General features: G+C 32.9%; 2 protein-coding genes and 1 pseudogene across 2 annotated transcripts in view; all 3 read right to left on the bottom strand.

Annotated features, from left to right (window-relative positions):
- The window catches only part of LOC128158702 (multiple epidermal growth factor-like domains protein 10), a 45,377-nt pseudogene that overhangs the window by 16,471 nt on the left and 11,370 nt on the right, over positions 1-17,536 (bottom strand).
- Positions 8,535-16,823, bottom strand: LOC128158704 (uncharacterized). The gene is made up of 6 exons (XM_052821644.1): positions 16,706-16,823; positions 14,356-14,477; positions 11,726-11,958; positions 11,108-11,249; positions 10,697-10,840; positions 8,535-10,367 (listed from the first exon to the last, which is right to left on the bottom strand). The coding sequence occupies exons 2-6, from the start codon at positions 14,453-14,455 to the stop codon at positions 10,141-10,143; spliced, it is 846 nt and encodes a 281-aa protein (XP_052677604.1). The 5' UTR covers positions 14,456-14,477; positions 16,706-16,823; the 3' UTR covers positions 8,535-10,140.
- Positions 8,535-17,536, bottom strand: part of LOC128158703 (uncharacterized) — a 38,784-nt gene continuing 29,782 nt past the window's right edge. Inside the window, exon 7 of the transcript XR_008240029.1 lies at positions 8,535-9,355. The gene's annotated coding sequence lies outside the window, so the exon portion shown is untranslated. The remainder of the gene's footprint in view (positions 9,356-17,536) is intronic.

Genomic DNA, 17,536 nt, shown 5'->3' with positions numbered 1-17,536 from the left:
TAAGGAGAAAAGTGGCTACCCTGGAGTGTTGGAGAGAAAGTTTAGATCATTGTCTTTGCTCACCCGTGCCAGTGTGAGATTTGACATGTGCAGGGAAGATGCAATGTGCACTTTGAATATTTTGCAGGCCGCACCAGCGACTTCTGTGATACACCAGCCGCCAGACTATGTGTATATATCAAGGATGGCCAGAGAAGTTTACGCTTCATCCAATCAATTGGCCTTCGGTTCTATTTCACTGGAGATGAAGGGTTGCTTTGTTGGTGTAACTCCCATTCGCTGGTGTATGGATGGTGCCCTAGAGATGCCATCACAGATGGTCTTTACACACGTTGACATAGACGAAGAATTCATTGTGTTGGATGAATACAAATTCAAAGGTGGACTCGGACGAAATATTGTGAGTTGTATACGTTTACTAAGAACATATAAGTAAACGGAGAGGAGTGTTGTAGCTATCGTATTATGTGTGATAATTAAGTTCGGGATGGAACTACAAAATTTATTACCTTTTCTCGTGCAAGAAATGTCAGTTTGTCTTTTTGTCTTGGGATTTCTGTGTGTTGTTGCCGTAAATATAGGTACTGTGTTTTGTATTACATGTGTTATATCATTATAGTTATAGTTAAATAAGCACTATAGATCTGAAACAACAAATGATGATTGATGTTTAGTAAAAAAAAAATGTAGGATAAATATCTGTGATTGTTTTTGAAAACAAAAATGTAAAACTATTTGATCAGAAATTAATCGTCACCAACAGTAAAGGTTTTTTACACCAAAAATGACGAAGAGCTTAAAAGCCATACTTGTGAATTATCACGAACATGAAATTTAAAAAAAAAAAGAAAAAAATAAGATAGCTTTTGTATCATAACCAAAGTACACAGAAAAAATGTCGTAAGCCTTGCTTTCATACATGTGTAAACAAAGATTTGTAAGCTCTTTAACAAAAAACTAGCGACAAACTACTTCTACATTACCCATGTTTACTGTAGGTGAAACGCAACCTACAATATGATGACAATCTGGACAGTCACATGTTTCTGAACACAAGACTCCAAAAGTAGGATGTTTACACTTATCAGTGCAGTTCTTTCCGAAATATCCTGCCGGACAATCTTCAGAATGAAAAAAAACCGATCAAGATAAATTTAAATTCAAACAAGAATTGTAAATGTTCACTGAAACTTTTGATTAAATCTGATAGAATTTAAAAAGGATAATTGAATTAGTTTTCAAGAGGGTACGGGGATTTATTCCGGGTTGTATTCCATACACACTGAAGCCGAAGAAGGTCTTAGGGTGTATGAAATACGACCAGGTGTATATTCCAGTACCCCTTTTATTTGACCTGGATAACGAATTAATTTCCTATATGTAAACCAAATAAATCCGTTTCCCATTCAATATTACACTTTAAATTTATGCTATTAACATTTACGGAACTAAAGTATTATGACGTCACGTTTTTACGCCTTTAAAGTATTGTGACGTCATATTCTTTTACGTCCAGCTCAAGTCTGGTGTACAGACAATTACACCCGGCTCATTAGCTAATCAAATATTGTTTTACAAGCTTCATGGGAAATAATTACAATTATTAGTGCAGTTCTTTCCTAAATATCCTGCTGGACAATCTTCAGAATGAAAAAAAAATTAATTCAAATAAGAATTGTAAAAGAAGTGTCATTATAGGTACATGCATTTCCTTGATAATCCATGCGTTCAGTGGAACTTAAATGATAAATGAACTTTATTGATAAAATAAAGCATACCTCTGCAAACATCACCATCCTTGTAGGAATTGTATAAACAATCTCTAATTGGTTTTTCTATATGAATTGCAAAATATTTAAAAATCATTTACAAATAATTAATTCAAAAATATATACTTCCATTGGATGTTTGAAAGACATTAAGGAAACAAATTTGAATGCGAACCATTATGAATCACATTAAACATAACAGACAAAGAAACGTAAGATTATACATAATTATGAATCATCCTTCATTGTTTGCATGATAATTATGACGCCCACGTGTTAAAACTAATTAGGCTAAGCTAGTAACATGAAACTGAACGGCGTACCTATACCAATTAATTGTTAGAAATCATACAAATACCATCTCCTGCTTTATCAATAATTTCGATCAATAATATGGTAATGTAAGAACTTTTGACCTTATTTATTGATCTAAATAGTTTATGTGTATACTTCGAATAATATTGTACTTAAGACTTTATAACATCCATTGAACATAATTATATTTTATTTAACTTTTTTTCTTATCAAATGTCTTTATAATATGAATTTTTAGCGTTCATTGAATCCATATAAGGGTAAAGAAATGAGTTGAAATAATGTAAACCGTGAGAAATAACCAAAAAATCATTCTTTACTTATTTAACACACTGATCGATAATAAAATGTATTCAATTAAATAATACAAAGGAAATTAAGGCTGTGTCATACGAGTTTTACCTCACCTCAGGGCTGTTATAACAAAAACAAAAACAATTTACAGTTCCCTAGGCATTGCATTTTATAAGCAATGTCTTAAAAGGTTTCCAAGTATATCTCAAACATAATTTATTTAACAACTTGAACGTCGGCCGTCTGTCTGCATACATTTATATCCACCCTTTCGTTCGTCTGTAAACTATTAATAAGTTTTACTTCGTCTCAAGGGCGAGTGGACCAATTCAGCTAAATTTGGCACACAAAATGTCCTTCGATGAAAGTGTGTTACAATAAAGAGGCCTAAAAATTAGCGACAAACTACTTTTACATTACCTGTATTTACTGTAGGTGAAACGCAACCTACAATATGATGACAATCTGGACAGTCACATGTTTCTGAACACAAAACTCCAAAAGTAGGATGTTTACACTTATCAGTGCAGTTAATTCCGAAATATCCTGCCGGACAATCTTCACAATGAAAAAAATAACGCTCAAGATAAATTTGAATTCAAATAAGAATTATAAAAGTTCACTGGAACTTTCGATAATATCAAATTATAAAATCAGAGAAGGAAGTTTACACGTATCAGTGCAGTTCTTTCCGAAATATCCTGCCGGACAATCTGTAGAATGGAAAACACAGTCATGATAAATGTTAATTCCAATGAGAATTGTAAACTTAATAAGAGAATTTTAAAAGGATGTATCAGTGCAGTTCTTTCCGAAATATCCAATAAGATTTTTAAAAGGAGCGCCATTTTATGTACATGACTTTCTTATTTAAAGTCATTCACGGAAACCTTTTAATAAAATATAGCATACCTCTGCACATATCACCATCTTTGTAGGAATTGTATAAACAATCTCTATTTGGTGTTGTTCTATACGAATTTACAAAAATTGAAAATTATAAATATGAATACATCATGAATAAAAAAATATACCTTAATAAAATGTTGGATAAACATGAGAAAACGAATTTGAATACGAACCCATATGAATCACTGTGAACATAGCATATAGAAAAACACAGGATTATACTTATGAACACACATGTATAAATCATCCTTCTATTTGGCTGTTTGCATGATAGTTATAACGATCCAAAGATAAAACTTATCATGATAAAGCTCAGCCAGTTACACGGAATTGATCAGCATAACAATAACAGGAAATAGTTATAATCCAAACGAATAATGTTTCCTACTTTATGATGTATTTTGGTCACGAGTATGATAATTAAAGAACTTTTTATTCTATTGTGTTTATTAAAGTAGTATAGTCATATACCTGATTTGTTTGATTCCGTGTGCCTTGTTGAGAGTCGAATGCCTAATGCAGTACCCGCAATGTTATTCTTTATAAACCTATTCTATCGTATCGTGTATCAATCCTATCGTATTATGCGTGTATACTGTACTATCGTTCGTTAATCCTATCCTATCGTGCGTGTATACTGTTCTAGCTTGCGTTAATCCTATCCTATCGTGCGTGTGTACTGTTCTATCTTGCGTTAACCCTATCATATCGTGCGTTAATCTTATCAGGTTTATCGTTTGATCTTAACAGGTTTTCCGTTTATCCTATCGTGTTAATCGTTTCATGTCTTTTTCATAAGCATGTGCATTTATTTCAAAGTAACAAGTCGTTCAGTGCGCCGTAGACTGAAATTTATCGAGAAAGAAATGTAAATCCTTATCCAGCATTCTATCCTGATGCTAAATTATTAATTCTTTATGTCAAATTAATAAATATTACATGTAAATCATACCTGTAAGCAATGGAAGTGATAAAAATAATGTAAACTATCGAAGTTCTTAGAAACAAGGAAACACATATACATGTACACGTATTTCGAATATATTAAATTGTACGCGGCGTGTATACCTGCGTAAACATTAACTTGTATGTAACATAACTGGTTTTTCATGCATCATTGTCTAAAGAAACAAACGTATATATGATAAAATATATATCTACTGAAAACAATTTTAATTGAACTCGCTGTGTTCCGTGTGATATTCGTTTTCGGGCTGAAATGTTCGATCGGCTTGGGTTTGCGGTAATAAAATAATGTTATCAAATGATACGCGGAATGTGTATCTGCATTAATACTTATTTAAATTGTTTGCAATATAATTCGTTTCAGTGCATTATTTTTATACAGAAATAAATGTATTTATAATAATTTTTATACATGTATTTATTTAGAACAATAATTGTATTTTCAATAAACCCGCTATTTTCCGTTTGATTTGATCTTAGGCTGAACTTTTCGCTGCGGTCGGTTAGGGTGTTCAGTATTGAAAACAATGTTAACAATACAGACAGTTTATTGATCATTGAGCTCACAATTTTTGTTTAAAAATTTTATCTGGTCATTTATAAACATTCAATTTTTTAAATGATGTAGTGATGATTAACAACTATAGGCATTTGTTGATAACAAGAAATTTCACGAATATCTAGATTCGTACGAGTTCTTCGTCAAATTCTGCCGTTATCTGGTTAATCGTGAAAACGGTTTAACGCGATTAAACGTTTATCCTGAACATCGTCTATTCTATTGTGTATCAATCCTATCGTACCGTGCGTGTATACTGGTCTATCGTGCATTAATCCTATCCTATCGTACCGTGCGTGTATACTGGTCTATCGTGTATCAATCCTATCGTACCGTGCATGTATACTGGCCTATCGTGCATTAATTCTATCATATCGTGCGTGAATCCTATCATATCGTTTATCGTGTAAAAAAACAAAAACAAACAAACAAAAACAGACAAAAAACAAAACAAAAAACCAAACAAACAAAACCTTGCAGGTACTGTACTTGGAGTGAATACATACACATAAACAATCCATTTAATAATTGATTACAAATACCCGTAAGATTTTTCAATAAATAGATCATATACAGTCTTTAATAATAAAGGTTACTCTAGATTACGTTTCCCTCTACTGATATTTTATCTGTGAAGATATATTTGAACAGGAAATACTCGGCAATGGCGGTATCAAACAAAACGTGTTTCTGCTTACAAGGAACAACTTCAATGTTAAATGTTAAATTCCTCATATAATAATAGCTGTTGCTATCGGAAAGTTAAAGGGGGGAGTCTTAAGTTGTCTGTAACGAGCTTGCAGTTCTCTACGTTCCAAAAAGGGTACTTTTAAAACATCGGAGAAACTTTAAATGACAAAAAAAACCTCTTGAATAACAGATTTAGAAAACTGTTTTATAAAGATTTCCATTGATTAAATATGCCGTTGATATGGTTAAAAGATTACTTTTAATTATTTCACAATGCGTATACAATAAATCATGTATTTGGCAACTAAATTGTGCAATGTGCATAATGATAACAGAGGAACTACAACCTAATACAATTGCTTGCTTTTTATAATATTGAAGAGTTTAGGGTACTGTTTTATCGCCATTTAATGACCTGAAGTCATGAGGTTATAAATTTCAACAACGTTTTCTCTACGTTCGCCTTTATAAAATTTTGAATTGCAATATTGATTAACTATCATGAAATCTTAAAATTTCTGAACGGTGATTAAATGTTGAATTATATATATTATACATGAGTTTTTAAATGATATTTCAAACTTATGATATCCAATGCCATCTCAAGTTCAGGGTTAGCATAATATTATCAATATTCAGACCTCACCATTATGTATCTCTTACATGTAATATATGGGCTTGGGAACATTGTAATTCGAGGATACTTCATTGTCCAAGAATATTTGATGATATCAAATGTCATGGATACATCATGGGCTGGATGAAAAATTTCAGCAAAGGGCTGAAGATTCCTTACTATTTGATAATGGGGCCGTTCTGTACAAATTTGGCTATTCCTTCAGCTTTTTCCTTAATAAAATCAGCAAACATCTTTTTCTGTTTTGAATTTACTTTTGAAAAGTATTTTCCTGTAAAAACGTTAAGAGAAAGAAAACCTCAAAGAACAAATTATGAATTCACTGCCCCAATCATGGTAAACAAGTGAAAAGCAGTCAATGTGACAGCAAATCGGGCATTTTATGTGAACTGTATTCATAATCCATGTCAATCCTGAATTCATAAACAGTACCTACCGTATCCAGTGAAATGGAGTACCCTATATGCAATTATATCCCCCCCCCCCCAAAAAAAAGTTCAAAAGCTGTTTTTTTTTGTTTTTTTTTTTATGAATTATCAGAAATCAAAATCCCAGCAATATGCAGATCTCTGACATATGTACAAATTGATCGATCTACAAAAGAACAACTTCCTATTTTGAAAACTGTTGTAGAAGTTATCCGTACAATGAGGGTACCCTATATGCATTATTTTGCAAAAAAATTACTAAGTTCAAAACGCGGGGGTGTTAAAGAAGAATATGGACAATTAAGCATCTCATTTTGACTGCTATATTCAAAATCGTGAAACTAAATAACTATTTTGAATAAGATCAAAACTTAGTGTTATCCTTTAGATGTCGGTGCAATAAAATCGAGTAGCACGTTACTGCCACATTGGTGCATTATCACGTGACAACTATAAATAGCTTACGTATATTCCTTAACATAAAATGAGATAGAACAACACTACCCCGCCGTTTCCAATTCAAAATAAACATACCAAGTGAAAGCAAAACATCTCAGTTTAATCAAAACTGCTGCTAGAATCCTATGTTATTCTTAATTAAATAGTTATTCATTCAGCTCTCGTAAAACCTTCCCAACTTTTGTTTGCACGGAAAACGGTATGTTGCATCAAAACAACACACAACATGGGATTCTAGCAGCACTTTTCAATTTAAGCATTGATCAAACTATCGATACGTATGAAATATCAAGTTCAATACATACGGGGCAGTGTTGTTCTAGTCGGGTTTTTATATCGTAAACAACGACAGAGGAAAGCCTGACCGAGAAATGAAAGCAAATTTACATACCTTTTAGCGAATGATTAAAACTAACATCTCTCCCAGTATTCTTATGATCAATTCTCGATAAATCACACCACAATACTTTATTAGAGTTCTTAGATTAGTTACATTTTGAATATGTTTACAATGCTTTACGATCAAATCAAAGACACGACTTTCAACTTTCAGTCATGACGTCATCAATGTGTAAATCTACGTAATACAAACTAATTTCTGAAAAAAAAATGTCTTCAGTATTTTTTATTTGTTTTTGGTCTACGTTTCGTTACTTAGATAGATGAATATTTACATAATAACTAAGGTTTGTAATTTCACGGAATTAAATGTAACTTCCTGAACACCCCTACGAAGCTAGTTTATTTTTCATAAATTATTAAAAATCAAAATCCTAGCAAAATGCACACCTCTGATATATGTACAATTGATATGCAAAAGAACAATGAAAAAAGTACCAGCTTTTTAACTTTTTTGGCAAAATATTGCATATAGGGTACTCCATTTCACTGGATATGGGTTGACATGGATTATGGATACAGTTCACATAAAAGAAAACCTGGTTTGCTGTCACATTGACAGCTTTTCACTTGTTATAAACTCCCATAGGTAAAACAAAAATACAAGCAAAATCACACTTAAAACCAAACTTTTTATTTAATTAAGGTACCTCACTACACCCAGACTAATACTTCTAATGACGCTACGTCACAGGATGGCGATTTAAACGTTTTATTAAATTGTTTACAGCTTTTGATTAGGTTGTATATCGTCGTAGCTAAGTAGTTAAAGTATTGGGCTCCTGAACAGCAGATCATGGGTTCGCGATCGAATCCGCCTGGAGCTTTTGTTTATGTTTACTTAATTAAATTTTCGAAAATGTAATTTTTCATCCAAAATTGCACATTTTTTGCCTTTTTTACTTAAATACTTCTTATCCATTAAAATTATGTCTATCATAATCAAGTAATTTTCTGCTAATTTGAGAAAATATTTCAAGGTGTAGTGAGCTACCTTAATGTCAAAATACAAGTAATATAATTGAAATCTGGTTAGAAATTGGTAAACATTGTATCATAATCCAAAACTTAAACAAGTCTGTAAAAAAAATGAAAACATGATTATGGAATTATGTGTTACATGTACACACTTTATAAAGTTACCTCTAAACAATTTCCCACTTCCTTAATCACTTGCAAATCAAGCAGAAATAAAGATAAATAAACATGATAACTTTTCATGAAATTTCATGAAATATGACACAGCCTAAATTTTATCAGACAAACGTACAAGTAAAGTTCAGTAGTTTTTATCACAACTCACAAATAAGTTTAACATGTCATTTGCCTGCTAAATAATCGTAAACTTTAGTTATGCCACATACATGTCACATTTGTTTTTTAATATGCTATATCTGATGATGTTGTGAAATGTAAAATGTTAGAAGATGCAACACAAGATTGAAATTGATGTGTAACATATCGTAATGCGTATGGAAACTGTAAAAACATACATTTTTTGCTAAAAAATTCTGATCTAGGTATTGCAATAGTTTCATAAGTAGGCGATGAATACCTGTTAATTCCAACAGACTCAGTTGCTCCTATATTTGAATACATATCAAAACTTGGGTAATAATCACTTTGATACATCTTTGGTTTTCATCTATTTAAGGCTCTTTTCGATTGATATGCTATAAGTAAATGATCTATTTATCAAGTAAGTTATATTTACATGTAAGGTGTGAAAATTTGAGATCTTTGAAAAAATATAAAAAAATCTATTGAGTCCTCTAAGAGTACCCAAAAAGAGATTAATTATTCATAAGCTGCAAATTTAAGTAAGAAAAAAAAAATCAATATTATATTCTATTAATGCATGATTTTCAGAAAAGGGCAAAATGATTCACGCTCACTTGCGTTCATTGTTTAGAGAGTGATTAAAAAAATCCTGAGCAACAGATACATGTAAAACAAGTCAACATAAATACAGTGGAGCCTCAGTTATCCGGACGCCTTCGAATTCGTTCCCAAGTTCAATCGTCCGGATAGATGAAGCGTCCGGATATCTGAAATGTGTCTAATGTTGTCATGAATGATAATGATAGTGTTGATACTAGGTTTTTTTGCCTTTAATACCATATAGCAACACATGCTAGAGTTGTCTGTTGATATGAACGTTTTTAAGAGATAAAGAACTCTGGTTTATTTTATTTTTTTGTCATGAAATATTAACTGGACAATAATGATAACCGAATCTAGCTAAATTCTTTGTGTCCAAGTGTGATATGTGTGTGATACACTGTTGATCGCAATTTTCCAATTTTTGAAAGTAATTTCGGAAGTCAGTGTGTTTATAAAAGCTACCCATGAGGGTCTGGCACGTAAAAAAGGTGTGAAACTTAATTGACAGGGGTAATCTTTTGTACTGAGTAGGGTATCATTAAATTTTACCGTCCGGTTAAATGAAGCAAGATTAGTAGCAATTCAGTGTTTTGTGGTAAAAACAGACCGTCCGGATCCGGAACACGAAACTCCGGAAAAATGAGACAAAATAACGTATAAAAAATATGTTCCCAAATAATATCGTCCGTAAACTGAAGCGTCCGGTTATCTGGCGTCCGGATATCTGAGGCCCCACTGTAGATAAAAACAGTGGTTAAAAAGAAAAATAACATTCTTTGCACTTTATGAGATTCAATTGTCAATCATTTTTGCTATAAAATGGGTAATGAATCACTGATGCGCTTCGTCATAACTTGGAGGGGGAGCAGAAGGCACCTTTTCAGGTTCCTGATAGGAAGCAGTTTGAGGCTGGGGTTGATACTGATACTGGGACTTCGGATTTATCCCCGATGAGTACTGTGTAGGGTAGTTTCCTACTGGATAAAGATTGGTGACTGGATTTCCAGCTTGTGTGGAGTATGAAGCGTAGGGGTATGCGGGCTGATTTACTGCAGTACCTTCAGGATAGATAAATCATACTTTAAACGTATAGAATAGAAATAACAATAATAGACAATAATTTTGTTTACAACGTTGAAATATTCATAAAACGAAACATTGCTATCACAACTAACTTGTGGGGAAAAAAAAGTCCAGTCGATATTTTTAAAAATAAAACCGAGATTTTGCAGATTCTCACGTAAGTACTTTTTATGTTCTTTTGCCCAAAACATTTATGATTTCCGACCATTTAAATAATATATCTGTACATTTAGGATAACATTTCTTTGCAAGTATGCAAAATTATAATTTTAATAATAATAAAAGTTCAAGTTTTCTTACTTACCTGCATTTGGTTGACCAGGGTTGAGTACTCTACCATGAGCTGGTTTTCGTTTGCATACGCGCCAGAATACTAAGCCAGCACCAGCAGAGAAGAGAACAATGGCTGCAAGCACACCTCCGATAACTCCCCACACTATAGCGCTATCTGAAATTAAGATTTCATTAGAATCTAATTTAATATTCGTACAGAAATAAAATTTCATAATTGATGATGATGATGATAGTGATGATTGTAATGATTACGACGACGACGAGGACAATGATGGAATTGACGATGATGATGATGATTGTGGTGATATTAATAATGATTTTGTTGGTTATCATGATAATGATGATGATGATGATGATGTTGATAAATTCGTATTAGACATCAATTTTTCAATTAAAAAACAAAATAAAATACTTTACGTACTATCTACTCTTTGAGCGTAGACCTGAAGCATAAATGTGGCATTATTTGTCGATGTAGAGCCACGTTCTTTGAAATATATAAAAAGACCCTTGTCGTCGTCACCACAAAAATTGGCGGTGGTTCCTTTATCACAGGTGATTGTCTGTAAAAATAATCAATAGAGTTGATTGATTTTTTTTTCAGGCACAGTAAGTCAAAGTAGACGTAGTTGATAAGTTTGCGATGGAGAATATGTCTGATATATCAACGAGGCTGGGTAGTCGAAAAATGAGCCCTCAGATTTGAAATATGCTTTTAAAATTATATCGTAGTCGATAAATTGTTATTTACTAAATGAAACTTTCAAAAACTGTACGAAGGAATCAAGACACACGTAACATTATTACTTACAAGTCTAACAATATCAAAGGTATAAGCTAGCATACGAACGTTTGAATTTGAAAAAAAAATATTTTCATCTATTTTATGGGGTTCATTTTTGAAACTTACTTTTAGGATATCGGGTGGATACTTAATGAAGTGAATTCATGGATGCTAAAAAAATGTCAAAAAAACCCGACATCTTATGAGAGTGAGAAAATCATGTGAAATTATTTTCAATTTAACAGTTAAACTTACATGCACTCTGGCCCCAGGGTAAGTGGGTGTAATCTTCAACTGCACAGAACAATCAGGGTCTGTAAAGTTTAAAGGTCTAACACAGATTTTGTAGCTAATTCCAGTCTCTGTTGATGCCGCTGGTTCAAAGGTATAGTAGTCGCAATCGTAAACTTTTTTTCCGTTGTATCGCACGGCAATTTTTGCGTCTTCTTTCAATTCAATGCCCGGATCGCAATCCTCCCCAAATTCGACTTGAAATTAATAATTTAAACAACGACATAATAGTATATCTGCACGATTCTTTTTTCTGGATTATTTTTTCTTCAATGGGAGGTAAGATTAAGCTAGCCAAAAGTAAGCAGTGATAAACAAGACAAATAATTCAAAAAGACAATATAATTATTATTAGTTGTGTTTATGATACACGCTTCACTGCTTGTAATTTAACTGAAACTTTACAAAAGCAACTTTGTGTATGCATACTCCAAAAGTAAATATGTTGAAATAAAAATAAATTTAAAACCCCAAAACTGAATATCAATTATTTCAAAATGACGATTGAAAAACAAGCTCTGTTACCAAAAAAAAAAATTCACTCGCAGAAATAATGTTGTGGAATTAGTGATTAATGTTCGAGGAAGCCCGCAGAAAACCAACGTGTCCAAGCGGGCGACCAATGTATCCTTTTAAAAACGAGTTGGTACTTCCACTATCGATCCCGAGGAGCAAACTTACATCGCAGCGTAAAGGCCCTCTCACACTAACCTGCGTTCCCACAGCGTGTTTACGGGGTTGTAAAATTCATTAAAACGCCTTAGGATCGATGTTAATGTACAATTTTATTTGAATTTGAAGATGTCACAGCGTCCTGGCGGCGACCGAGGCGTTTCTACGGAACTCCCGCGGCGTGTAACTGCGTTTCTTGGCTATTGACTGCGCTCTCGCTGAGTATCCGCCGAGCTCTCATGATGTGCTACATGTAAGAGTTTTTACCTCGCGTCCACTGCATGCTCTGCGCGCTGACTACAATTACAAGACGCTAATTACTCATTCGTAGGTTAATGTTAGTTTGTTCAACTGTACGGGAAACAAACAAGAAGTTAAAATTTACGACTAGTTAATATAATATATGATAAAAAAATTGTTTTGTTTTGTTGAGAAAAAGTTCATTGCAATTGAAATGTTACAAATTTCTAAAAAAAAAAATATGAAAGACAAAACTCTTTTAATACATGTCTACAAAAAGAACAGTTATTAGTTGTTAGAAAACATGGTAAAACACTAGAACACAATGGCATGAGTTTCATTTTCGTCCTTTAATAGATCCTGCAATATTTTCAAAACGCTTCTTTTTACATAGTCATCCACATTAAGTTTGAGAATACTACATCGCTTGCTATTATAAAACGGCCAATGCCAATGTCAATTGTTCGAGTTTTCGTGGTCTGGTTTAAAACGCACTAGAAAATTTGTGGAAGCACGGTATAAACGCTAATCAACGCAGATGAAACGTCCAGAGAGCGCAATGAACGCAGCAAAGCTCGTTGGGGTCGCTGCGTGAACGCAACCAAAGAAAACAAAAACTCGTTAAAACTCTGAGGATGCGCAGTGAGAGCGCAATAGAAACGCACTGACATTACAATGGGCTCCGAGAGATCTCTGTGCAAGCGCAACTATTACACGATTATCAGTGTACCTACGTTACGATTAGCTGCGTTCCTTGAACGCACCAACGAGTACCTTACTGAGCTGTCATGACGACCTCACTCCGTTTCCACTGCGTGTTTATCAGATCGCAGAGCCACGGCGCGTAATGTGTGCATGTCCAAAGTGCGCACCGTCGCATTACGTTTTTGATGTTCTTACCGATCCCATTGCGATAAACGAAGATGTCGTCGCGTTGTTACGTTGCTGCAGGAGACTGTACTGCGTGCGCCTTGGCGTTATACATTATTTAAAGACGCAGCGGGATCGCAACGAGGACGCAGTTCCGGTGTGACAGGGCTTTTACAAAGCAAGCGCATACATCCATTGCGTTACTTAAACACCCAAAAAAAATTGCAAACAGCATAGAAAAATCTAAGTACCATTTCTTAAAATGAGCAATGTGTGCTTTAGGTGTATGTGATGTAAAAAAAGAAAATTTCTACACTGCTAATGTGTTTACTGCTTATATGTGTGTGACACAGTAAGGTGACGAGGAATGCACCAAGGATACTGCTAAACGGAGCATCCTCTCGCGACATGAATAGTAGTAGGAGGGAATTCACTATTTAGGAAAATACATAAAACGTTTCAGATCAGAATAAATATGACAAAAGAATTTGTATTCTTAAAACCACTTTGAAATCATAATATTTATTCTATCCAAATCTCATAGCTTTGTGACTTATATATATATTTTTTTTGGAAGGGGGGGGGGGCATTTAACTCAACACTCAACAGATTAACTCAACATTAATGCTTAAAATTTCAAAATTTTTGATTTTTAGTGACATTCATTATCATAACAGTTATACATGTATAAAAAAGTTTATATTCAACGATTCGTATACGTTATAAAACGTAGCTGAAAATCTAGCGAACTGTAGTTTGCTCTGATGGACAATGTTTGCGCGAGGGGATTAAAAAACCCAGATGACACTTACACGAAGACGAAATTACAGCATCAACTAGCACTTCAGAGAGACACATAAAGAAAGCAAGAAAAGATAGTACTCCCAGTCCAGATCCACTAATGCTCGCCATTTTTAGATCGTTTCAAAGTAAACTGAAAAAAAAAACCAAATATGTATACATTTGTAAGTATACCTCTAAAGACATTATTGAAAAACCACATATTACAACGCTATACTTATGATTTATTTAGTCTATATTTTAGGATAAAAACCAGTCTTGTTACATGCAACTGCAAAAATCGGATTTTCTTCTATATATTTTATAATACAGCTTATTTCATTTTTAATCTGTAATTGTTGCTTAGGTGAGCGTTGTGGTTCCTGGGCCTATTGTTAATATTTATAATTCTTCCTCTGAAGAGCCAAAAATTACCGTCATTTGTCAGTTATAAGCGAGGATTCACGTTTTTGATATCTTTACAAGCTCAAGACATGTTTTTGTTTCTATATGTCTTACAAAATGGTAAGTTTGTAAAAGCGTAGATTTCCATTAGGTTTTCTACCTACATAATTTAGCTGTTTTATGTGTTGTCAATTAATATTTTTTTTTTATTAATGCATTTTCTATTTTGCACCATTGATGTACAAAAAATGTTGAAAGACACCTTTTTTATACAATTAAGAAAGAAACACCATGGGTGGTATATTTGTCTTATTATAATAAGAAATACACATGCTATACTCTACCGCCTTCAGTACACACATGTAATTGTCAATCATTACTTTTTTTACGAAAATTTTATATAAATTAATATGTTTATTGATGCACATATTGTGAGATATTGACACAAAAACACACGGTGCGAGAAACCCGATTGAAGTAAAGGTAACGACCCCCCCCCTCCCATTTAGGTGTTTTTCGCATATCTAATGTGTATCTTATAAGCATGTATATACAAGAACACATACAGAGACCATGCAGTATTCATGTTAATGTTAACCTTCAATTTTCGTATTATCAGCTACCATATAAGTCATGTCTAAGCTAGAAATATCATGATATGTGTTTTATGCTTTTAATTTCAAACGAGTTTGCAAATATAAGAAGTGATAAAAGATAGAATTATTAAATAAGGTGTACGAAATGTCTTTTCCTTGCAGATGGAATCAAACCAGTGCAAATCAAAAGCAACCTTTTTAAGGACAAACTTTCTATTTACTTCCGACGCCCTTGATATAAAAATAATTATATACAAATTATATAATCATAACGTAAGGTGTATGTGCACAGGTAATTGCTTTTGCTATGAAGTGTGTAGTTGGGTGTGTTTTGTTGTGTTATTACATATATTATACAATGGGGTAAGCATGTAAGTCATTTAATAGCATGTCTAGATGACCTTGGATCGGAATATCGGAGTTTGACCTTCATACCAATTGTGATTCGGAAATTCGCCATTAAAATCAATTTTAATAAGACTTAGTTTATATATGCAATTGAATAGATATATACACAATAAAGCATTTATTAGCCCTCTTTGATGAAATAATTATAGAGTTTATTATGTTTTTCTAGACTTCTTTATGTTAGAGTTCTTAAATGGTAAGATCTCTTGTATTTCCATACCTTGTACGGTTACGAATCATTTCGTATTTCATATATCGCTTTACCGAATGTTCAGAACCGTATTCATATTCCTTTGGTGTCCAAATTACTTTCATTCAACTGATACGATAAACGTCTAAACACTCTTGTGTTTAAAACGCCAATATTTTACTGCACATTGCTACATTTACTAACAGTGACCTGGGATATGTTTCGGATGAACGAGCATTATAAGACAGCGGGCCAAAGAACTAACGAATGGGGTTTTCCATTTTGGGATATTTAAAAATGTAATAGAAAATTGGGTTTTATGAAAGATGATACAAGTTGAAGAAGATCTAGATATTTTGAAATTTTGGAAATCTCAGCTGTTCGTCATAAAAATAAAAATTAAATGTGAATGAAACCTAAAGAAGCTGGTCTCGTTTGGACTTTATTTATAAATAATCTTGAATGTCAAGGATAAAAAAGCCCCCGATGTTTCATTGATATTTCCTTCTTAGGCATGGCTAATTGACTACGCGATTTTAATCTACCCCGAAATTTTCAGAATGTTTGAGTGTTCCAGTGCATGATACGCAGCAAAGTCAAATTCACCTTTAAGTTTTCTATGAACTCTGATTATTCAGCGTTAATATATTGTACAATCGATTTTACAGAACGTTTGTTTACATCTACGGACCATCATATAAATTCAATCATTCTCCATTTGATGCGATAAGATATTAATGTTTCCTTTTTGTTTGAAATTCACTAGCTGATAAAATAACTTACCTTGTATGACTAAAAAACACATGCCCTTAAACTGCATACCCGGCAGTTAAAATATTTCGAAATCATAAATGGTACCTGGCCTATTTCAATTACGTAAAAATACTCAAGTATGGCCGGCCGTTTGTGTGAAAATCACGTAATACAGTGTGTCCCAGAATATCTGATACCATTTACTCTTTAATCGAATAACATTTCATTAATTTCATTCATTAAGACATCAAAAGCATGACCATAAATGTTTATGATAAAAATCACCTAATTTCATTAACATTCATCAGTTTTTTGACAATTTGAGCATTGTTTTTTTGTTTTTTTTTAAAAGAGCGCGTCAAAATGACGTCTTTTTCATCAATGTCAACATCATTATGTTGAGTAACATCCTGTTTTCCTCAAATCTGTTCACTATGTAAAGAGTATTTTGCCCGTTGAAATGTTTTTCCCCAGGGAAATATGTTGCAGTTTTGTGAAGTAACTGTTATAGTTCAATAAATTGCATGTTTTTCTTTATTCTATTTATTTATTTATTTTTTGTGGGGAAAAAAATTACTTTTTTTAGTTACAATTTTTGAGTTTTCATTTCATTTATATGAATTTAAGATGTTATCAGTTATTCTGTGACACCCTGTTAAAAAAAAGTATATTATTTTTTGCAGATCCAACGAGTTTGTGCTCTTGTTATCAACTAAGCTAAAATTGAACGATTTTTAAATATTCAATGCATTCCTAATGTCAACATAATTGACCAAGATGCGGCTGGCCAATAAAGAAATTTGTATATTTTCATCTTTATAGGACAAATCCCAACTTGGGTCCTTCTGGATTTCATTTTGC

The sequence above is a fragment of the Crassostrea angulata genome, chromosome 8 (assembly GCF_025612915.1).
Source record: "Crassostrea angulata isolate pt1a10 chromosome 8, ASM2561291v2, whole genome shotgun sequence".
Taxonomy (NCBI): Eukaryota; Metazoa; Mollusca; class Bivalvia; order Ostreida; family Ostreidae; genus Magallana; species Magallana angulata.
The sequence above is the reverse complement of the archived record's forward strand: the minus strand, read 5'-3'. Positions and strand labels throughout refer to the sequence as shown.